Consider the following 25,011-nt stretch of genomic DNA (forward strand, 5'->3'; position numbering starts at 1 on the left):
AAGTGAGTATAAATAATGCAAATGATACCAATTCAATGTAGCTTCAAGGAAATCCGAGCAGTATGTAAAATTCAATCATAAAACAAAGAGAAAAGAAAAAAACATCATAGTGTAATTCATCAAAATAGTTGTGTGTATATATCTAACAGGCAAAATGGACCCTTACGTTTGGTGGGGCTTATTCAAGCCCATAAACCGCGTAGGGGGGTGATCCACCAACGTACCTGAGGAAGTATAGCACGAAACGCGTCGTACGTTGCACGTTGTGACAGAGGAGAAGGAGGACGTGACTTTTATTTGCGGATATACATTCGGCTGTGCAGCAGTGGATGAACGCGGGACGCCGTGATTTTGAAAACTGCCGCTAGTCCGATTATTTATTTATTTTATATATTAAAGTATTCATCTTTATCTCACCCTCGCCTCCGGATCTGTGCTTTGAAGAATTTGGGAGTAGTTACCTCGATTTCTCGCTCTTCTTCCGAGATCACGAAGTTTTGAATAATTCTACGGTGGAGACTGAAATTTATTCGGGAGACGAACAATCCCTCCCGCTCACCCCCCTACGCGGTTTATGGGCTTGAATAAGCCCCACCAAACGTAAGGGTCCATTTTGCCTGTTAGATATATACACACAACTATTTTGATGAATTACACTATGATGTTTTTTTCTTTTCTCTTTGTTTTATGATTGAATTTTACATACTGCTCGGATTTCCTTGAAGCTACATTGAATTGGTATCATTTGCATTATTTATACTCACTTGGTGTGAGGGGCGCGGTCACCTATATATGTTTTTGTAGTTTTTCTTTAACAAAGTGGGGATTTGTTCTGAGGTGTACCAGCAGCACATTCACATTTATTTATTTATTACATTTTTTTGCTTGTATATTTGCATCTTATATTATTTATATAATTCTATTGCGCACTACTCACTTTTTATTAAAGGTTCAATTATGTCAACACTGCACTTTCTACTTCTACATATATATTGTTTTGGGTCAAACATTTCTACTCTTTGAAATTCCCAGCTGGTGCTGAATTACCCAGATGATGATAGCAGTTATGAAACAACACCTGCGTCCAGTCCTTAAAAATATAATATAATGGCTTATGATGGTTTTGGGAGCAAATAGCACATGGAAATATTTCACTCCATAGCTTGCTATGAATTAACTAGATTATTTTATATATCACCATCAAATTCCACAGCTCTCTTCAATAGGGAAACATAAGAAGTAATGGACATAACAAGTAGTACGGATTGGAATTACAAAATCCAAGGGTAAGGAAAACCCTTATTAAAGAAATGTTACAATGGGGAGTGTTTGAGTTCAGAAAGATAATTTGCAAAATTGTTGATATCAGCCACGATTGTCATTTAAATAAAAAGGTGTAAACAAATACCAAAAATAAGGTAATATGTTATATGTACTTATTTTAACTGTGCAATTATAGAAATGGTTGCATTATGCTTCTACCCTTTTTCTTCTCTGAAGCCTGGGGTAAACATCCCGTAGAGAGAAAAAAAGGTGCCACATGGAAACCAGGTCCCCAATTTCCTTCTTCTCATAAGGGGATATGCAGCCCCTTTCTTTCATTCCTAGAAAGAAGTCAAGGTAGGGTGGGATCTGACCAATAAACTGTCAAAAATGAAATCCACATGCGCACAAAAAAAGAGCTAGTTAAATGTGTGATCAGCGTGCCGTGTCCGGCCCCAGACTATGTCTATTATTATAGAAAGAAATTCTCTGCACCAATAGGCCAGGGCAGATTTCAGTGAGGGATAAACAAAAATTACATAGGCTTTGAAGGGTACGTGGTGAATTCTGCACACAGCAGAGCCAGCGCTGTAGGTGAGTACATCAAGTCCAGGGAGATATGTTCGGCCAGCCACATATCCTATAGGGTGTGGGGAAAGGGGCAAATGCATCTGCAAAATGCACACACACAGAAATTTAAAGGCACCACACAACTATCTTATGCATTAAAGCTGGAGTGCCACTTCAACAACAAAAATAGTTTTACCACTTCATGGCACACAAGTTACATGCAAAATATACCTGGGTATATCCATCCGGCCATCATATAGAAACGAAAGAGAGACCAAATTTCAGTCTTTCTTGTGGTATCAAGTGATTTAACTTTCTAGGGAACTAACTTTTCATAAAAATCGTATTCTTCTGGGAAAGAAAACACTATTCCTTCTTCTTTGTTAGGTCTAATTTAACAAAGTTCTAAGTTTTTTCAGCCGATGCGCCAAATCTTTGGCAAAAAGACTGAAGACACATCCCATTTGCTCCTGGGAGTTAAAGACTTTGCAGAGACCCGGTACTTTAACTGGATTATTCAGCAAAGACATGCTACTCCTGTTTGTTATGCATAGTAGTTAATTAGTACAATAGGCTTTTTATTTAATTTAATGATTTTTTGCCTAAAGGTGGATTATGTATATTAAATAACCTTCTATGTGCTATGACTCATAGTATAGATTTCTCTCAATTAGTGAGACAGTCTTCAGGCTGTAACCTTGTTTATATGTGATTATGATGCAGGAAAATAAACTTTTACCTTCCAATTTCTTTTGCTAGGGAGGCTATGGTGCATTTCTTTTCCAAAGAGTTAGTATTAGCTCTGTATAAATGCATCTATGTATGCCCAGTGTACAATTTATTTGGGATTCCAGCCTACTATCTTTTCTCTTATCCTTGTAGAGCACCTTAATTTCTAAAACATTTGAAATAATTAAGAAGCTGATGTGGTAGATTACCTGCATTATGTTCTAATAACAAAAAAATGTGTTAGTACTTGTTATACAAAACAGAAAGCTATAGTATTCTCTTTCTGAATGGCTGTCATCTTAAAAAGACCAACGTATTTAATTACACACTCATATGGGAACATTTCTGCATATTCAATGAGGTGTGACTGAGCAAAAAACAATAGAGTGCTCCCACCTTACTTCAACTAAACACTGCCGCATAAAAAGCCATGCTGTGTAAAATGTCCCCTGCCACCTGTGGCACTCACCAATGCAGCCATGGTCCTCACTACTGAGATCATATCTGGGTTTGACCTTAAGTCTCGGGGTATTTGCTCCAATTACAAGGTTTCCAGATGAGAGGCCTGTGCATGATTGGCCATTACAGTTTTAATATTTAAAGAGCCTTAGGGTGATTCATGTTGAAAGTTCCCAGGTATGGATAGGATTTCATATCACTGCCCTCTGCAAAGCAACATGAGCGATGCCTCTTACAGCATTCTATGGGGATCTTCCCCTAACCCACCCATTGAGTAGCTGTACACCAGTACACATACCTGGGAACTTCTGGGATCCGGCTATCTAGAGCCCTCCCAATTCGGGATGCAGGTCTGTTGACAGCAGTGGGTGGACCCATTGATACTTATGGGCAGGGCCGATGAGGTTGCAGGCAGCGTTAGCAAAGCGCTAGATACCTGGAGAGTTCCCAGGTATGCCAAAACTGTGATGACCTTCTCGCCCACACCCTGGACCAGAATACACCATTGCTGCTAATAAAAAAAAACACTGTGCATTTATAAAGCCATAATAATATTATTATTACTATACTATATTAATATTTTTAGTATTACTGACAGTAACCACAAATTATTCTCAACCATTAGGAACAGACATCTATGCAACAACTTGCTTGGTTTCTTCAGTATGCTTCACACAGCAGGTTTAAATGGAGTTCATGTCAACGTAGGTAAAAAAAATAAGAAGTAATACATTATGAGTACTCATTTGCATGGAATCTTGGGGCCTGGTACATACTTAACACAGTGCTCTCATTGCTTCACCTATAACTCTGCCGTCAGATCCTCCCATAAACTCGCTTTAATACCCACTCACTCTATCACCGCACACTACATACTCACGCATTCTTTCTCCTGCTCCTCCTCTCCGCCCCTACCAGGAGCCACTAAGCTAGGCTCATCCCTAACACTCTAACACCATACACTGACACACAAACTCAGAATAACATCATACGCTGACACCTACACACACATGCTAACACCAATTTATTCTAGTCTTGGGGTTAATGGACAGATTCTCAAGGTGATATAATTATTGTTCATTTGGTAACTTACTCAAACGTTTTTGGCATGGCAGGCCACTCAATCCTTTCTGAGATTGCAGTTTGACACAATATTATTATTTTTTTAGGGTAAGGGTCTCCAACAGCCGAATCCTATCACACTGGACTGGAAACTACCTGTCCGTCTGTTTCTGTATCTATAAATACCCATGTATTTCTCTCTACTTGGTGTATGTCACTTGCTTAGTCTTTTGTTAGTGGGAAACAGATACCGAAACACACTTTGTGTGCCAATGGTGTTATTTAATCAAGCATTCTTTTTTTGTTTTAAAAAAGGGTATATAAAGTAAAAAAATAAAGACAGATAATGTATATATTTTGAAAGTTTTCTTTATCATTTTTTCAGTTTATTTAAAATGTTCCCATATTTAAAAAAACATAGTAAATTAATGTGGTTATGGTTTCAAAATAATATAAACATTGTTGTTTTGTGTGTACTAAAGAAGGCAGAGAGAAATTAAGGTTCAAAGAGAAAGTACTAAACTGCTTGCATTTTCAAGAGTAAAAAAAAAATGTCATCTTTTGCACTAATCCTGAATCTGATTTCTGGTGTTAGTAATTTTAATGGAGTTTTTTACTTCATTTTTTAAATTCTGAAAACATAGGTCATATAAATAAGCACGGTGGTGATCTTAGAATTCTGAATAAAAAAGAACTGTGCTCTAGGAAGTGACTAACATTATTGTTCTACTGACATTTCTTAGAATCTTACCCTCATATTTATGGGCCTATTGTCCACATCTGCACATTTCAGTAGTTGTTGCTATGAAACAGAATGTTTCTGTGCCAGCTATTTAAATGGGCCCTGTCACTTAAAGGATGTCTTCACAAATCAATACAGCAGAAACTACCATTATTATATGTTGGAAGAACATTTTTAAAAAGTTTCTTATGCAAAGGCTTGAAAAACGCATAGATCTTACCTCGCCTCATACGCAACATAATATATAACATAAAAAGCGGCAAACATATATTCAGCCAATTAGAAGAAGCTGTTTTATGCCTTAATGAGTTGATGTAAAGGAGTCTTAGGTCCACAGGCCATAAAGAAAAGGTTTAGGAGGTTGAAATTCACCAATCTTTGTATGTGCTGTACATACACTTTATGGACAAAGGTATTTGGACATGGACACCATACCTTTACACCAACAGGGACTTTTATGACATTGCATTCTAAATACATAGACATTAATATGTAGTTGGTCCCCCCTTTGCAGCTATAACAGCTTCCACTCTTATTGGAAGGCTTTCCACAAGATTTTGAAGTGTTTCTGTGGGAATTATTCTGTTGGGTGAGAAGGCCTGGCTCACAATCTCCGTTCCAGTTGTTTCCCAAGGGTGCTCAGTGTGGTTGAGGTCAGGGCTTTGTGCGGGCCAGTCAAGCGGACCTTGCTTTGTGCGTGTGGGGGGAGGGGCAGGCACAGTCATCCCAGAATAGTGAAGGGCCTTCCCTGAACTGTTCCCACAAAGTTGTAAGCTTAGCATTGTCCAATATGTCTTGGTATACTGAAGCATTAAGATTTTCCTTCACTGGAAGTAAGGGGCCTTAATCAATTCCTGATTTCAATCATTTAGAGCTGTGTCCCAATACTTTTGTCTATATAGTGGTGCACAAAGCAAGGTCCATAAAGACATCTTGTGGAAAGCCTTCCCAGAAGAGTGGAAGCAGTTATAGCTGAAAAGAGGGGTCCAACTACATATTAATGTCTGTGTAAAGAGAATGCAATGTCATGAAAGTCCCTGTTGGTATAATGGTCAGGTATCCCAATACTTTTGTTCATATAGTGTATCTTGGTCTTGTAATTCTGCTTTTGCTGGACTTTGCTATGCTGAAAATTAATCACAGGTTTTATCTGTACATTCACACATATGCATTTTGCAAAGACAATAGACTCTAGTCAAAGGATTCAGAAATATAATTGTTATTTATGAAACAGTAATGCTTATGCTCGGTAGCACTTCCATTGAAGTCAAAGGAGCAGAAGCCAATCACACGTATGTTAGCAAAACATCAGTGTTCAGATAGCATTCATGAGATTGTATGGATACAGGAAAATGGAGGGCTGGGGTGCTAATATTTTATATAATGACATTTAAATAGGGACTTTCTGCTTTGTCTATCTGATTATGCAATCTAATATGCCTTCTAGGCTTGTATTATTTGAGTAAATTCACAGTGTATGTTTTGAACCTTGGTTTTGTATGTTTGCCCTACCAGATACTGAAGAATCAACAATGACGGACACCGTCATCGGAAACTCTTCCAACCGCTGGATGTGTCCAAATGACCGTCAAATGGCTATGAGATCTAAGTAAGTAGAATTCTTCTTGAATTATGCAGTATGAGATATCGACCATTTTGTGCCAATATTCTGGTTCTGTATTGCATATTGCTCATCAACTCTTATTTACTAACGAGACCTTATTTTCCAATTTGCCTTTATATGTTTATGTACATTTTACAGCTCCATCTGTTTTGTTTGAGTGCCCTTTTCATTGGCATTGTAAAGCTTTCTTTTTTCTTAGTGTTTATTTTACAACGTCTATATTGGCATGAGGTGAGAATGCTACTAAGGGCATGGTAGCAGGGATCAGGTTTTTTAACCAGCATTTTAGCCAGCTGTAGACTTGTGCACATGGACTAAAAAACACAGATTCCATGAGCATTTTAGGAACATGGGGAGTCGCTTGGAGAGATCAGTGATCTCCCTTTTACCGGCCAGCTGAACTGTAGCTACAGGAAGCCTGATTGGCTAAGAAGGTAATAGGCTTCCTGTTTTGCAACAGAGGGGCTATTTCCCCTCACGGACCTGTCTCCATAGGCCTATTCAGCCTAGCCCAGACCACCCTACTGCCCCAGCTGCCATCCTTACTGAAGAGGACAGGGATATAATGTAATTTCCCACCTCTCTGTGTCTTTTAGTAGATCCTATTAAGACTGTGTTCACTTGGAACACTCTTCCATAGTGTAATGCTCCAGTTAGGGAGGTCAGAAGTATCCATTGTAACCCCTTAATGTGCAGTGTCACATTTGGGGGCATGATCAGCCAAGAGGGACATATGCACCTTTTCTGTGGGAGGGAAACTTCTGCCGCCTGGACCTGCTGCCATAGGCCTATGCCGGAATTAGTCGCTGCCTGAGGGCATACAAATAGTAGGGATAGATTTAATCTTGTAAATAACTTTCCACTTATACATTTGCTACCCAACGTAAGGTTCCAACGACGTACAAACAACTTCCTGCATTTAGTACTTTGTTATGGATGACATAATTGCCTGCACAGGTATTGGCATCCCTAAAAACAGCTGCATTGATTACATTTTTACATTTTCTCCCAAAAATGAAGGGCATATGACCAATGTGTACCACGGCTTCAAAGTCTGTATATATATGCTTCTGATAAAGGCTGCTTCTGCTTTTTTTCTAACACACAGCACTGCCAGAGCCTTCATGTATATAGTGAAGTGTTGCCCAGGGACATGGTGCTGCTTTGCAGTATCATTCATCTAACAAAACTGGCAGTCTACATTTGCTCAGCGAGCTCTGAAACCACACAGCACACATTTCATCCGATCGTTTACTCACAGGGAAGAAAACCCTATACCTTATAAATATATTTTACTTTTCATTGATCATCAATATCTTGAACAAATAGTTTCATACATTTTGTTCCATCTACTAATGTAAGATATTTTTTCTGCGGTAGCGAATGCAGCAGTGAGCATCATTTTCAAACTTTTGAGACCTCAGCATTTGAAGTTTTTAAGTACCTTTGTCACTTGCTGGGATTATGCTGCCCAGGGTAAAACACATGTTTTTTTTTGAGATTTATTGGAATGCTGGAGCCAAGTTTGTTTTGTTTTTCTTTTATTTTTTTATCTTTTTTTTATTTTATTTACACAAAGTCTGTGTTTTGGAGATATTTGTTCCTACACACAGTCATAACACCTTATCTAGTGTGTTACTTACGCCTTTAGCAGTAGACACTGCAATATAATGCCTACTTTAATTGTTTAAGAGTCTCTCACAGAGCTGTGGAGAAACCTTGCCCCCCTCATCCATGCACAACTGCTTTAACTCAGTGACATTTGTGCGTTTTTGGCATGAGTTGTTAATTTTAGATCCAGCCACATCATCTCAGTGGGGTTTCCATATGGGCCATTCCAAAACTTAATTTGTCGATCTTAAATCATTCTAATGTAGACTTGATTGTGTGCATTGGATCATTACCTTGCCTTACTGCATGACAAGTTGCCCTTTGGTTTAAGGACAGATAATCTGACTTTCTTCTGTAGAATTCTTTAATAAGCAGAATTTATGGTTCCTTCAATGGTGGCAAGTTTTGCAGGTCCTTCATGTAGCAAAGCATCCCATAATTTAACACTACAGTCACCATCATTGTCCTTTAATCCTTAATGTGGAATGCAGTATTTGCCTTTCAACAGACATAAGCTGTGCCAAATCAGGTCAAATAATTTACTAAAATCTTGAAACACCTGGATGGGGTAAGTTGTTTTTAGCTACGGTCTGCATATTTAGTTACCTAGCATCAACAACACTAGAAACCAAACATTAGCATTACATAAAACATAAAAAACTGCCTGCTTTACTATGATACGTGTGATCTGACCAAACTCAACTGAAAAATATTTAAGAATGCAGAAAATTAGACAGGAGGCAAATACTTTCAAACAGCAGTATTTGTCAGTGTATATAAAATAGTCATACATATTTGGAAAGAAATACCTGCTTACTATGTAACATTAATTAAATTGTTTTGTAAAATTAATTAAAATTCTGTTGTGTAAAAAGCAGAAGGTGCTTTCTAAATTAAAAAAAAAATAAAATTGGGCCTGGCAATTTAAGACCAGCGGCCGACTGGATGCTGCATGCTACGCTTTTATATGCCTCCAGCGAAGGGCTGCTTGTATCCAGCTGGCGGCTACACACTGGAGAACCGTATCTGCTGCGTGAGTGGCGGTAAATGTAGATGTGCAGTGCTTGGCCACCAGCCCAGTGGGCATTCACCTGGTAAGGCTGATAATATGCATGATTTAAATGGCAATAATTTAAAAGATGACCGAACACGTTTTTGTTTTGACATATTTTACTTACCTTGTATCCCATCCATGCAAAGTGTTTTACCGTACAGAAAACCCCTAAATAGTCATACCGCTAATAAATAGTTATGCTCCTGTAGTAAGCCACCCAGACTTTGTGTGATGTTTGGTAATATAAAGCCAGATTAAACCCATTATGTAAGTAAATTATGAGCCAAAGGTAGTTAACATCAAATCCCTAAAAAGCCTAGATGACTTACAATGGATGTCACATTTTCCCAATTCATATATTTAATATATTAAGTATTAGAATAGACTTGAAAGATATACACTGATAAAAGGTTATGCAGCAGCAGAGCGATATTTAAATTATTGATTATCCATCATTGTAGAAATACATTTTGGACAAGATACTGAAGTGATTTTGGAATTATGATAGTTTGCTTTTGGCATTTTATTTTTTAAATACAAAATAATGTTAGACGATTGAGCATCAAAGTTTAATTAAGTAAAAAATTATTTATATACAGTGCAGGCCACACTGTTTTCATGTACAAATTGCAAGCATTTTCCAGAATTTTGTATCACTGCTTGGGAACAGAATGTTCTCGTATGTTTGAAGAGGTAGGATACACAGCCTGGCTATATAAAGTAGTAGCTTTTCAGAACAGAGGTGTTTGCTAAATATACAACATAAAAATACATAATAGTTACCCCAGTTCACCATTTGCACAGTACATGGACCTGCTAAATCCTCCCCAATTTAATTGCAATTGATTTAAGGATAAAAAAAGAGTGGCTGTCGCAAAATTGAACCGAAGCACTGCAAAATCTCAATCCAAATGTACCTCTGAAAATTGCATTGTCCTTTAGAGCCTAGGGAGCTTACTTAAAATGCAGCTGCTTTATTGTCTCAAGTGAAACAAAGTATGATTGAAACCATACCTCCCTAAAGTTCCCCTTCATGGCTTAAATCTAATACCTTTACTTCCTCGATGCCTTTTTTCCCAAGAAGTTCAAAATGTTTAGTGGGTTGGAACATGAGCATTCTATAGCTAATAAAGTCACAATAATAAAATTAAAATGTCTACATTTTCTTCATTTTTTTTCTATAAATATTCTTATGAATGCCTTAATCTGTTACATTATTAGCATTTAACGGTTCACAAACAACCCCTACTAATAATTGCCCTTGTTTAGCTGCTTGAAATGTTGGGAGCAATGCAAGCTTGCAAGTAAATGACCATGTTCTAGAATATAACACTGCGCATAAGAAAGATGTCAAATGAAAATAGGATTATTATTCAAAAAAATCAATGTGAAATATGAATTAACAATTATTCCTTCATTAAGGTTTCTGATTTGACAGATCACTTTTGTTTGAGGAAATGTTTTGTTACTGGAGATGCTTTTAGCGTAATTAATGCCTTGATTTCATTAAAAGCTGTAAGCAATTAATAATGGGAATTTTGCTACATGGTAGATATCCATTTCAAACTACCAGGAGCAAGAGTAATATTTAGTCAATAATGCTCATATAAAAATGTATAAACAGGTACGTTTTCTGCTTTTCTACAAATTTAGGAAGTTCTGATTTGCTGAGGAAAATGTGCAAATTGTTTTGAACTTGAGACCTAAATAGAAGTTTATATATAGTAGCAAGAAAAAGTAAAAGAACCCTTTGGAATTACCTGGTTTCCTGGCGTGAATTGATCATTAAATGTGATCTGATCTACATCTAAGTCACAAGTATAGACAAACATAATGTGCTTAAGTTAATAACACACAAACCTTATTGAACACAACTATTAAACGTTCACAGTGCTGGTGAAAAAAAGGTAAGCGAACCCTTGGATTTAACACCCATTGTACAGCTCTATGGAATTTTTGAAATGACATTAAAAAAAGACATTCACACCAGACGTCCTAGGAATATGGCTGAGCCTAAGTAGTTTTGTTAAGAACAATGGTCTGGAATTCCTATTGAACATTGTGCAGGTCTGATCCACAGCTAACTGCTATAGGGTAACTTAAAATTTAAGTTATGTCGGCTGGCTTAGGCAAGTTTAGGTGATTTAGTCTGGTGCTCTGGGCTTGTGCCAAGGGATTGTGTTTTGTTTGTTACATTGGTTACAAAGTTATATAAGTTACATTTGAACGTTATTTGTTTAAATGGTAAACTAAATAAGTCCATGGCCTGATTCATCCAAATATGGTGTGTTGTGTTTTATTTACTGATGGTTTATATAGGTGTAATATATATATATATATATATATATATATATATATATATATATATATATATATATATATATATATATATATATATATATATATATGTGTGTGTTTTAGTTCATTATGGTTTATGTCCCTTACAACCTCATGTGTAAGATGTGGAATACCTGTTTACGTTAAACAGTGAATGGTTCCAATCAGTGAATGGTTCCAATCCAATTCTAAACCCAAATTTACTGAAATAATAATGTAATTATAATTCAAACAGTTCAAATTATTACAGTATCAAATGAAACAGTAACCAGTTTATGTATTTGGTTTCTACTGGTCTACTGCTATGTTCTTCCACATACCACTTAACTTTGCCTTCCTCAAACTCCTAATTCTGACCTTTTTTCCACTTTGCTATGCTTTCTCCTAATGCAGCCAATAATGCCACTTTCATTGTGGCACAGACAAAGCGAAAACACTATTAGTTTATAGAATATAAGAGACCTTGACATCATCACACTGACTCGCATCCCAAACAATGGTTCCCAATATTTAAATTTTTTTTTGTAAAAGTGCTTTACTTTGTTTATGAATAACATGTTTTTTTAGTACCAGTATTTTGATTACTAGAGCATGATATATCTGACATTGATTTTCTCTTTTCTTCCCACTGCTTTCTCACAGTGAAAAGGGACAGTAAGTATTAATACATCTGATACTTTTTAACCTACTTCAATAATATCAAACTTTTGAGCTATACATTACATTTTCTTCCTGTTGTAACAACTGTGAATACATGTTTGTGGTTTATTTTTATTTTTTACAGTTATTCATGTGCCAATGCCTGCAGAAGTAGTGCAGGGATTGCTTTTTGGGGAGATTTCACAAAGTATCTGATCAGTGACATTTCAACATGTACAGTCACCCTATTACCTTCTGTAAAGGTCAGAAGTGTCGCCGTGTAAATGACACATGCGGTGATGCTGGCCATGAAGATTCTGTGTGTAAAACTAGGCATTTGACTGCACACGGTTTGTGTTAGTTGTTGAAATACTGTTCCTTAGTAGAGACTAGAGCTGAAACAACGAATCGATAAAATCGATAATAATCGATAACGGAAATCATCGATAACGATTTCCGTTATCGATTAATCGAGTGATCAATTCGTTGTTGGAGCACTCGGCTCCTTTTACTTACCTCCGCGAGCGTTCCCCGCTTCTGCTACACGCTCTGCAGTCTCCGCCTTCTAGCTACGTGACGGATGTGACGCGTTCCGGAGGTAAGTATTCTTCATGTCTATGTGCACGGATCGCACAGAGCCACTCGCACAGAGCGAATCGCTCTGTGCGAATGGAGCCACTCGCACAGAGCGGTTCGCTCTGTGCGAGTGGCTCCACTCGCACAGAGCGGTTCGCTCTGTGCGAGTGGCTCCATTCGCACAGAGCGGTTCGCTCTGTGCGAGTGGCTCCATTCGCACAGAGCGGTTCGCTCTGTGCGAGTGGCTCCATTCGCACAGAGCGGTTCGCTCTGTGCGAGTGGCTCCATTCGCACAGAGCGGTTCGCTCTGTGCGAGTGGCTCCATTCGCACAGAGCGGTTCGCTCTGTGCGAGTGGCTCCATTCGCACAGAGCGGTTCGCTCTGTGCGAGTGGCTCCATTCGCACAGAGCGAACCGCTCTGTGCGAGTGGCTCCATTCGCACAGAGCGGTTCGTGAGTGTGGGTGCAGGGCAGAGTGGGGGTGGGGGTGCAGGGCAGAGTGGGGGTGGGGGTGCAGGGCAGAGTGGGGGTGGGGGGTGCAGGGCAGGAGACTGGGTGCAGGGCAGAGTGGGGGTGGGGATGCAGGGTGTGAGTGTGGGTGCAGAGCAGAGTGGGAGACTGGGTGCAGGGCAGAGTGGGGGTGGGGATGCAGGGCAGGGTGTGAGTGTGGGTGCAGGGCAGAGTGGGTGCAGGGCAGAGTGTGAGTGTGGGGGCAGGGCAGAATGTGGGGGCAGGGCTGGGTGCAGGGCAGAGTTAGAGACTGGGTGCAGGGGCACAGTGCAAAGTGCTGGGTGCAAAGTGCCAGGGCTGGGTGCAAAGTGCCAGGGCTGGGTGCAAAGTGCTGGGTGCAAAGTGCCAGGGCTGGGTGCAAAGTGCAAAGTGCTGGTGCAAAGTGCTGAATGCTGGGTGCAAAGTGCTGGATGCAAAGTGCCAGGGCTGGGGCAAAGTGCTGGGTGCAAAGTGCTGGGTGCAAAGTGCCAGGGTTGGGTGCAAAGTGCTGGGTGCAAAGTGCTGGGTGCAAAGTGCTGGGTGCAAAGTGCTGGGTGCAAAGTGCAAAGTGCTGGGGCAAAGTTTCTTGAACAGTAATAGTCCACCTCTCTTCAGAATGTTTGGGGTTATTTTGTTTCATAAATATTGTGTTTGGGTTCTTGTACTTTGAAAATATTGTTTTTTATTACATCATAACAAAATAAGAATGTTAATGTAAATTTTAAGTTGTTTTTTAACATCCAGTTCATTAAATTCTTTTAAATAAACGAAAAATTTGCATATTGTTTTTTTTATCCGATTAATCGATTAATCGAAAAAATAATCGGCCGATTAATCGATTATTAAAATAATCGTTAGTTGCAGCCCTAGTAGAGACTTAAGACTTTGTCCATTTACGTTACCAAACAAAACTTCTAGTTTGTGGACAACACAAAACAATCCAAATTTTATTCATTGATAAATATTGGTGACAAAATTGGGCATTTGACTGTGTTTGTGCCCAGTGTGACTGTTTTTTTAGTTCTTGAAATACTGTTACTGATGTAACAGTGTATATCTCCAGGCAGATGTAAACTGTATGTAAGAAGCATTTAAAGAGCAAGGCAGGACTGTGTTCAACCTCAATATTACAGCAGACTGGATGCCCCTCATGGGTTTGCAGGATCCAGTCTAGGACTTTAATGAAGCCTGCATCAGGTACAGCTGCTGGACACTAAAACCCCCAGGAGCCTGACAATCGGTGAGACTTTTGGAGGGAGAGGAAGTTCCTCAGTGCTCCCTGGGCCAAAGGAGCCTAGCTTAGCTGGGTTTGGCAGAGAGGTATTGTTGGTGGGAGTTTAGGCTGGTCAGTCTGTATGCCTGCAAAGTACAGCAGGTTGAGCTCAAATTGGGAGTAATGCTCTCCTTTTATGATTTTGTTTCTGAGATTTTCTTTTTGGGCACATGCAAATAAATAACAGTTTGCTGCAAATCAGTGTCCCTGACCCTTTTTGCCTGAGAGGCAACAGCTAACAGTTTATAACATTGAGTAGCGTTTATTAAGACAGTTGCTCATTTACAATACCTGCAAAACCTCTAGTTTGTGGACAATGCAAAATTATTAAAATTACAATCATTGATAAATATCGGTAACAAAATTAGGCATTGGACTGTGTGAAATTCCCGAGTAGGGTTACACAGTTTTTGTGGGTTGGCCAGAGCTGGTGGCAGGTATGTACAAGTAGTCAAGTGACCCCTGGTATACCAGTCCCAAGTGGGCTGAAGCCTACTTGCTAGGAGTCAGAAGTTAAACTACCAAGAGCTGCGTGCAGCAGTAGTGCTGAATGTCCTCGCTCTAGTAGTGCTAAAATTGTGTCCACCCCACCTACCAAAGTAAAGCCCCTCTAGATTGTAAGCTCGTTTGAGCAGGGCACTCCTCACCTGTTGTCTCTGAGTCAAATTGTTATGTTACATACTACTTGTTATGTCCTGTCCACACCTTCTACAGCGCTACGGAACATTATGGTGCTCTATAAAACAATAAATAATAATAACTAAGGGGTATTTTATTTACAAAGGACTTACAGAGAGGTCATGTGCTGGTGACTTGGTAGGATCCAGGGCGAAGATAGCTTGTAAACAAGGAATACATACACTCAGTGCAACCCTAAAGCCAAGCAGAGGCTCTTCCAGGTGAGAGAACAGGGAGGTCACCCCCGTCCGCTTCCCAGCCATGCCTCTTTCACCAGTACTGGGCGTACCCACATGATGGTGGTGCCCCGGGATGTTAGACTTCCGGTGACTTCCAATATGATACATGAATATAGTATTTCAACGACTGATGGCATTTAGTGTTGTGGATGGAGTACGATATACCACAATTCTGTAACATAATGTGACACCACAACTTGTAATTCCATTTACAGCATTTAAGAATAATGTAATTGTTTAGATTGATTATAACCAATCTTTTTTGTTGAGGTGGTGCACTGAGGGTAGAGGATATACTGTACTTCTAATGGTGTTCATAGACACACTGTGAAGGGTGTTTGGTCTTAGTTAACTAATTACATGATCTGTTTAATGCACTTGGTTTACAAGTTAGTCAGGTTAATGTGTTTTCCAACATTCAACACCTTTATATTCATTATATGCTTAGAGGAATATATTTGAAATGTGTAGGATGACACAGCCCAAAACATCGTGCTCCATCTAGCAATTTTCCTTCTAAGCCTGTCACCTCTTTTGCACCCATTGCACAAAGCACTGAAACAGAAGCACTCTTGAGTCTATCTGCAGTGTATGACATGTTTTGCACCATAAATCTGCAATGTTATGACTCATTACAGATGGGAAAGAGAATGATTACGAAATGAAATTAGGTACAATTTATACAAGCGACAAAAAAAAATGCATTGAGGTGATTGAAACGAACGTTCTTCTATATTCCTGCTAGATGATGAGCCAAAAGAAAAGTTAATAATGATAAAATTTGTATGGGTAAGCAATGAAGCATTTTTACAATCACATGGCTATCTAATTAAACTTACAGATAAGGATGATAACACAATAATATTATGCAAAATAATCACCTTTGCTGTACACAAAATACACAATTTTATTGCATTATATCATCATTCTTTTGTTTATTTCTATAGTCATCATGATTCATATTTGCAAACATTTGAAAAAATAATTCCAGGCACACTTTGCAGCACAGCTATCAAATGCTTACTTGAAAATCTCCCACACCCACTGCCCTAAAGCTCTGCCCACATAATTAGCATAATTTAGCTCCACCCAGATATTATGGTGCAGATTTTATTACCAAATTGACAAACTGACTTGCCATTGCACCCGCAGGAGTTGCCCCTACACCCAGTGACCTGGATGCCCACGGGACTTGCCATAGCACCCACAGTAACCTTATCTGAAAATCCCTTATCAGAAATAATCTGAAATTAATTCCCCCCCCCAGATAAAGGAAATTCAGATAAGGAATACTTGGGACAGGAAGTGTCTGACCTCTCCTGTAGTCAGTAGATACTTTCCCTGCCTCTTTTTCAGCTTATCCCTGCTGTCCGCTCCATTGTTCCGGCTTCTCCTAGTCCCAGAGCTTCCGGTAACGTGAATAATGGACAGCAAGACACAAGTTGTTTAAGATTGGGGGGCTGTCTGAAGGAAAGTAGGGGAGGCTGTGGAAAAATTTCCCTGAGTCTGTCATCGGTGTGTAGTGTTGTTTGAAGTTCTTTAGATATTTTGCGTAGAGCTTCTACCTGGGGGTGGTAAGTGACAACCAGAGGCACACGGTTTCCAGTATGATGTTTTTTGTACTTTAGTAATTTTTTTCTGGGAATGTTGGTGGCTTTCTGTATCTGGTTGTCAATTATCCTGGAATTGTAGCCCTGGTTCATAAAGTCTACCCTTTAAGAACTTCAAACAACACTACACACCGATGACAGACTCAGGGAACTTTTTCCACAGCCTCCCGTACTTTCCTTCAGACAGCCCCCCAATCTTAAACAACTGATAAGCAGGAGTGCCCTGAACAAGTCCACAAAAAATGGCACTTTCCCCTGCCTACAAGGAAGGTGTAAAACATGCACACACATCCACACTGTGGACATGGTGCCTATACCAAATTCAAATACACATCATAAGATCAATGGTGCCTTCTCCCGCAAATCTTCTAATGTGGTTTACCTTATTATGTGTGCAAAGTGCCCAACAGCCCTCTATGTGGGTGAAACAGGCCAGCCATTGCATAAAAGGTTTAATTCACACAGATTCAACATCAACAACAAGAGAGCAGAGATTGTTGCCAAAATGGACATAGCATCAGAGACATCAGACTGGCTGTATTGATGGGACTGTTCAAAACTCAGAGGGAGAGAAAAATATGAGAGGTTAAATTAATACTTAAATTTAACTCTTTAAATGCTGGCCTCAACCCGGGGATAGGGAATTTGTATCCCATTATCGCTTTGTAGATGAACAAACCAGACATGCACACAACCTGACCCCATTAGAGTTGTGAATACCTCCTGACACTTCCTTTTATGACTCCAATCCACCTCTGATTTTAACACTATTGACTGATCAAAGAACCTTGCCTTAGACTTTTTGATGTTATCTGCTTCCCATTCGTAACCATGTTATTTGACTGATACTTAAAGAGAGGTCTTTCACATTGTTGTATAACATGCCCGATGAAGGGACCTGAGAGGTCTTGAAAGCTTGCAATCTATATTCACTCAGTTAGCCAATAAAGGTATCATCCTAACTCCACTTGTCTCCTGTAATTTTACGGCTAACACGGTACCAACTTTCATCTTTTAGACACGTCATGGAAATACATTCCCTTAATGACAACTGACATGCCTGGCACATCATGTGGTTAAACGGGTGTGGAAAGCAATAAATGCTGATTGCTTTCTTTGCTCAGCTGTTGCAAAGGCATGTAGCAACCCCCCAAAAAATAAAAAATGTAGGGGCCCGTACACATACTTTGGAGCAGTAGTATTTACCACATTGAAAAGCTATATGCCTTTCAATTATGGCAGCACCAGGAAACTAAAAAAATGTACTTGGGAGGTGATCAACGATTGCCTCGTAAGCTCAGCCAGTGTTGCTGAAGTGCTTCAATATAGAAGCATTCAGCCACGCAAAAAAAGTCAGGGTCCCCTTTTTTATAATAAATTATTATATAGTAAATTAGATTAATATAAGGATATCTAAAGAAACCCCTTGTCCTGAAAAAAAACTAAATGAGAGAGAAGAAAATCACAACTCAAATTGAACACTGCCTATGCGCGCACACACACACACACACACACACACACACACACACACACACACACACACACACACACATATATATATATATATATATACACAGTGCCCATACACACAATATACAGTGCTCTTACACACACTCACACACATATATATATATATATATATAGTGCTCTTACACACACACACACACACATGCACTGCCCTTACAAATGCCTGCCCATGCACACACATACCATTACTCTTTTGCTTTATCACTCTTCTTTCTCTATCCTTATCTCTCTTATCTCCCCCTTTGACATTATCTCCCCCTTTATCCACATCTTGTTTCTGAATAGATGCTCTCTTTCTCACTCTCTCCTTTCTTTTTATCTCTCATCATCATCACTCTTGTTGTTGCTACAGGCTGTGCTTCTCTGGACATGCTCCCTAGGTCACACAAAAATCCATGAGATGAAGGTCTTCCCTTTGTTCAGAAATATCATATATCCAAGCCATGTTATATTATTTACTTCTCCAACTAGTTCTCCATTCTTGACTGATCCTTGCTTTATTGGCTGAAAAGATTAATAGAACACACACAATACATCATATATGCTTGAAAAACCTTAGTTTATCTAAATGACTTACGTCTACTTTGTCAAAATTAGAATCCCCCAGCTGTATTCAAGCTTAAGTACTTCCCTTTTAACATTTATGGACCCCTCTTTTTATTTCTTGTTCTTACTTTCTCTCTTTCTAGTTATCCTGTTAAGATTATTTATCTCAACAGGATGATCTCATGAAAATGAAATGCAGTTGCAATTCTTTTAAGACATGAAAATAGCCCAAAGGTGCTAGTGGGCCAACATCAATGCAGAGGAAACTCCTTTATTTGCATATTCTGAAAACAAGTAATAATAACCAGGCATGATATATTTCTGCATACGTTCTGATCACACCCAAATAAGGTCTCTAAACATAATACTAAAAATAATAATGTGTGTAATATCTGTGAACATGGGTATGTTCATAAGGCGAAGAACCTGCACAAGTAGCTAAAAATTGTGTTTTGTTTTACTGCTCTGTGCAAGTTTACTTCTCAAAAGCTAAATGTGTCTTTTCTCAGGCTTGAAGACGGGTGGTCAGTACACCCTGCAAATCAGGGAGACAGACAACGGAAGCATGAAGACCTAACTGATGAAGAAAAGGAGATAATAAACCGAGTGATTGCCAGAGCAGCAAAAATGGAAGAGATGGAGCAAGAGCGAATTGGGTAAGAAAAATGGATTCTACTTGATTTGTCGAAACCTCTACATTTGAAATGTGAATGAGGTAATTGATGTCAGTGACTTACCAAATGTCAGATTTGTAGTAGCACTCTACTTAAGCTATATAAAAAAACAGAAAGTGTGAACATCAGTAAGATCAGGAGGAACAGATTAGTTAGGTCTTCTCACCAGAGAAGAAGGGAATATGAACAAAGTTACCAGCAGGAAACCACTATTGTAGAGAAGTAAAGCTGAGAATTTTTACCAGGTGTGTTCTCTGGGAAATCCTTTTCAACACTTTTTAAGCCTTTTGTAAAATGTTATACTCTTGGTCTTACATAAAAAAAACTGTTTCTTGTTAGTTCAAAATGGAACCTGAAAAAAGTAAGCTCACAAGAGGACACCAGAAGTATGCAGGGGTGGGCTGGCACCTTCTGGCCCAAGGGGGAGAGCAAGTAAAGTGGCCCCATCGGCCCCTTTCACCCACCCCCGGTAACTTGCATACACACTGGCATTCATATTTACACACACTCTCAAATTTACACACAGGGGCCTAACTAGAAACCACAGGGCCCTGATGCAAAAATTGCCCAGGGACCTCACAACTTGACCAAGCAACATGTCCAACAGTGCCATATTTGCCCCAAACAGAATGTAAGTGTCTTTGCCCCAAGCAGCTTATATCATTCCGTCTCACCCCACTTACACATCCATGCTCACACACACACAATTACACGTCCATGCCGACATACAAAATCATACATACATAAATACAAACATATATCCATACCCCCTCCGGCTTACCTCTCCAGCAGCTTTATCTCTGGCTACTCACACACATGCACATTCGTGCTCACACACATACATATCCATGCTCATGCACGTACACATACATTCATGCCAACACACACTTAAACATACACTAAATACATACTCCCTCCCTTATCCTCTAACTGACTCACTCACCCCTTTACCTCACCAACAGCTTTCTCTCTAACTGCTTGCACAGTGCACGAGCAGCATTGCTTTTACTTTTTTGCTGCCCCAGGTCTGTTCAAAATTGTTCATTAAGGACTGGCTATCCTGGGCCTGCCCTCTCTTTGAAATATGTCTAATACTGCTGACATAGTTGCTCTTCTAGCTGCATGTCAAGGTGATAATTGACATGCAACATCCCAGCATAACTTGAAGGTGATTAGACTCATCATCAGCTGTGCTTGCAAAATCTTTTGTCTGTTAAAATCTTTCAGAATTCTTTGGGAATTATTCCAGTGAATTCAAAATTGCGGCATGGCAACAAGTGAACTGAATTAGTATTTAGATAACCTACACTTAAACCACCCAGATGATTATAGATAGTGTCCACATTATGGCAGGGTACGTAGTGCTTTAATTGGTGGACTCTAATGAGTTACTTATAAACACACGCTGTGCCATTCTATCCAATATATAGAACATCATTAAAACATGAAATCCAGTACATCAAGGAGATATGTGTAAAGAATACAAGACAATTAAGGAGATATATATTTTGAAAGTATTTATTCTGAAGACTGAAACATTGAAATTATTTTGATACATATAAAAACCTTCTCAGTGTGAGAATTGTTAGTCCCGTTGGGCTGGGCTTTAAGGTAATTTTACTATGAATGGACACTGTAGGGCCTATGTGACAAAGAATTAACACTATGTCTCTGCTAAACCATGCAGTGTACAGCGAGGTGATGCTGGATTGTGTTGTGTCCAGTGAGGAGATGGGGATGCCAGACAGCATTGTGTGCAGGGAGGAGAGGGGTTGCCTTCAGTGCTTTTTGTGGAAGGGGCTGCCGCATAGTTCCATGTGCAGTAGGGACTAGAGGCTGCCGCATAGTAATATGTGTGGTTAGGAGAGGGGCTGCTAGATCCTATTGTGTGCCGGGGGGGAGGGGATGCCAGATAGAGATAGAAAAACTAGAAATGCACATTATTTTAGCTTTAGATGACCACCTCTGCTGCGTTATCTACTGCTTGCCTTTGTTAAGTATCATCATCCCTTATTGTAACAATGCTACAGAACGTGTGGGTGCTTTATAAATAGATGTAATATGTGGTGAGTTATTACTAGCTTGAATAGTTGTAGCAGCACAGAAGTGTTTTTACATGACAAACCAAATGAGATTGAAAGAGATCATAAATTGATGTAAAAAAAATCAATAATCTACTGAAGGTTTTGATGCCTTAAAGCTATGCTGGCTATCATTTGGGTATCATTTGTTGTGGCAATACAAATGCAGATTTTAACCTTTTCATTAGGATTGCATTGTGTGGGTCGAATAGTGAAGGAGTTTGTCTGTCTTATCTTGACATGCTAAGTAAATTGGAATTCCGTAGGCTGCATTAGGTTTTCCAGCCATACCGTGAGTTGCACATAATTCAAGAAAATGCATGGGAGAAAAGAAAATAACATCTAGCACTGGCCTTGGGCAAGCTGTTAACATTTTCCTTGCCACATAAGTGTGATCACAGAGAAGTATTAGGGTGTTTCCATAATCATTGTCTTATTATTTACACAGAGCCCCAGCATATAAATATTTCCGTCATTGAAGAGGTGAGCCATTTATAACAGTATGTTTACTGTTCTTATAGACTGATTCTTACATTTTACTTCTTCTGTAATACCAAGATTGTCCATGTGTTTTTTATCACTGATTTGATGAAAAAAAAATTGTTGCTCAATGAAATAAAACCTGTAATATCTCTGCACCGTTTTAGGGTTAACTGGACATGAATACTCCCCTTACACAAAACATTGACCAAATTGGCGGCCAATTTTTCTTAGGTCAAATGATAAGCTAAAATTAAAGGACAAATGTAGTGCCCAGTATTTTAATTTTTAATGGAAATTGGAGTTAATTTCACACGGACTGAAATTTTTTTTACAGTATGAAAATCTGAGCATATATCATTTTTTTTATTGGCTTCCTGCCCACGGCTGCCACTAATGAACCAGGAAGTGCAAACAGGAAGCATACTTAAGTATACTTTCTACACAGTCTGTGTACACATTTGAGTGTGGGCTTTGTAAATAAAAGCTACTTACTGGCTCCTCGGTCAGAGTAGTCGGGTGAGCAGCATTTCGGCCTGCCACCCCTAGACCAATCCTGCCAATTCCCATCTTGATTCTACGTACTCCCTACCATTTTCAAGCCACCTAAGGTCTAGCACAGGCCTTATACATGGCAAGCTGCCTAATAGAAGGAGCAAAAGAAGATGAAGTCCACGGGATAGGAGGGGGAGACCTTTCCAGGAGATCACCAGATGCCCATGGTACTTTTGTTTTTGAAGCTAACAAAGTCTTCAGGAACTGATGTAAAGCTCTGCTTGAGTATGATAACAATGAACACAATACAACACAATACAGCAGTATACCAGTGATAATCAAAAGGGCATGTTTAAAAGTAACACTACCAAACTCTTGTCTCCTTATATCATGATCAATATATAATCATACAGTAGGTCATTTATTATAAGTTGTAAATTTCCAGCATTGAACCATGCACATCGTAACAGGTTCACAGCTTCATCTATACTTCATAGCCGCACTAAACAGGTTTTATGGATTTATTTATGGCTCGTGTGTCACGTATGTGACAATTTCTTTCCTTAGAAATCATCTTGTCGATAATGTATAACAATGTGGTAAAACGGGTGTCCTCTCTTCCTTAAATATCTTTTTTTTCTGGGACATGTCAAGACTTTCCCAAGTGCTGCGCTCATTGCCAACTCTGCAAACCCCCTGGGAAGGCAGGTAGAAGTCCAGGCTTTAAATTGGTCTCCGAGAGACTTTAACGTGTCTTAAAATAATGTTCTGCTATTTAGGCCTATTCCATTTCATGCAATTTATAACTGTCAATGTCTCTATGGTATCATTATCATCTATTTTACATCGCCAGTCCTAATACTCAAAGATCTGCAACACAGAAACAATCCCTGGCATGCTTTATGACTATAAGAAGCAGTCGCATAAGATAAAGATAGTTGGTTCTGGTCAAGTGTATAAAAGTATGACTTTTTGGGTGATTGCCTCATGCTGTAGTACTGATATCTTTGCACAGAGGTACAAAGTAAATCTGGTGCAAAGGTGTTTTTATCATTATGGCAACCAGTTGATTGTTGTAGCTGATAGGATCTTTCACTGGTTGATAAGATCAGTTTTAAAACTTTGCACTTTGAATTAAGTTTATTTCATGATGGAAAAAAATCTACTGATTTTTAGCAAATTGCTAGTCCCCTTTCTACAAATAAAATACATGGTAAAAAAAATAAGTAAATGCTCCCAATGGTATTTTTTAACCCATTCATGCCACAGAACAAGATGGGTGGGGGTCAAGCAAATCTTAGTTTGTGCTTCATGTAGAGTATTTTTAACCCCTTAAGGACAATGGGCGGTCCCTAAACCCATTGAAAACAATGCATTTTAAGCCCGTACATGTACGGGCTTTGTCATTAAGGGGTTAATAGCATTTAATCCCCTTACCCTCTGAGCAATGGATTAGGGGCAGGTTATATAGGACAATCTATCCCCATATTTTTTCTTAAATTACCTACCACCCCAACCCACAGGGCTGGACTGGGAATGAAAAGCAGCCCTGGAAATATTTGGACACCAGCCCCATGTATTGCGTTGCGTGGTCGAGCTCTTGTGGCCACACACCTCTTACACGCTCCTATCTGAGCCGCGCTATTTACCATCCAAATAGCTACAAATCATTAGTTTATAAACTATATTAAATTATTATTACAATTCCTGGAACCAAACGTGTTAAAAGGCCAAAATAAGTATCTGGGAATTGACAGAATCTTAACTCTTCGGCATCCATGTTTGCTGGATAAAGATGACATCGGTGCTCAGCAGATAATGCTAGATAGAATTGTATTGTATTGCCCCCAGCCACCCTCCTCCATTTATATTGATTTTGTAATGCCAAAACCCAGTCACCCCCCTCCTTTGTATATGGGTCTGCTTTCCTATTACCCCTAACTATGTTTCTTGGTTATACTTTTTTCCCGCTCTCCTCCGATGTGGTGATCCTCTCCTTGTCAAGAGGAACTCCTCTGTGAGCCCTGCCCCCTTTATCGCCACGTCTTGAAAGCGGCAGCCCGGCCACGAAGTTCAAAGCTGCCGCTGTGTGGCTATGAGACCGCCTCCGCCAGCCGCCTAATGAAGTTAAAGCGGCCGGTGGAGGAGGTTTTACAGCCACATGGCGGCTGCTTTGAACTTCGCAGCCGGGCTGCCGCTTTTAATGTTGGTCTGCCGGCCCACGGGCCAGCTGGCCCACTGGGAAATTTCCCTG

At 39.4% G+C, this 25,011-nt stretch overlaps 1 protein-coding gene across 1 annotated transcript in view; it reads left to right on the forward strand.

Moving 5' to 3' along the window:
• The window catches only part of RPH3A (rabphilin 3A), a 78,279-nt gene that overhangs the window by 22,509 nt on the left and 30,759 nt on the right, over positions 1–25,011 (forward strand). Inside the window, exons 2-4 of the mRNA XM_053473193.1 lie at positions 6,341–6,434; positions 12,094–12,105; positions 19,537–19,683. Coding sequence (XP_053329168.1) covers positions 6,358–6,434; positions 12,094–12,105; positions 19,537–19,683 — 236 coding nt within the window. The 5' untranslated portion in view covers positions 6,341–6,357. The remainder of the gene's footprint in view (positions 1–6,340; positions 6,435–12,093; positions 12,106–19,536; positions 19,684–25,011) is intronic.

The sequence above is a fragment of the Spea bombifrons genome, chromosome 1 (genome assembly GCF_027358695.1).
Source record: "Spea bombifrons isolate aSpeBom1 chromosome 1, aSpeBom1.2.pri, whole genome shotgun sequence".
In the NCBI taxonomy this organism is placed as follows: Eukaryota; Metazoa; Chordata; class Amphibia; order Anura; family Pelobatidae; genus Spea; species Spea bombifrons.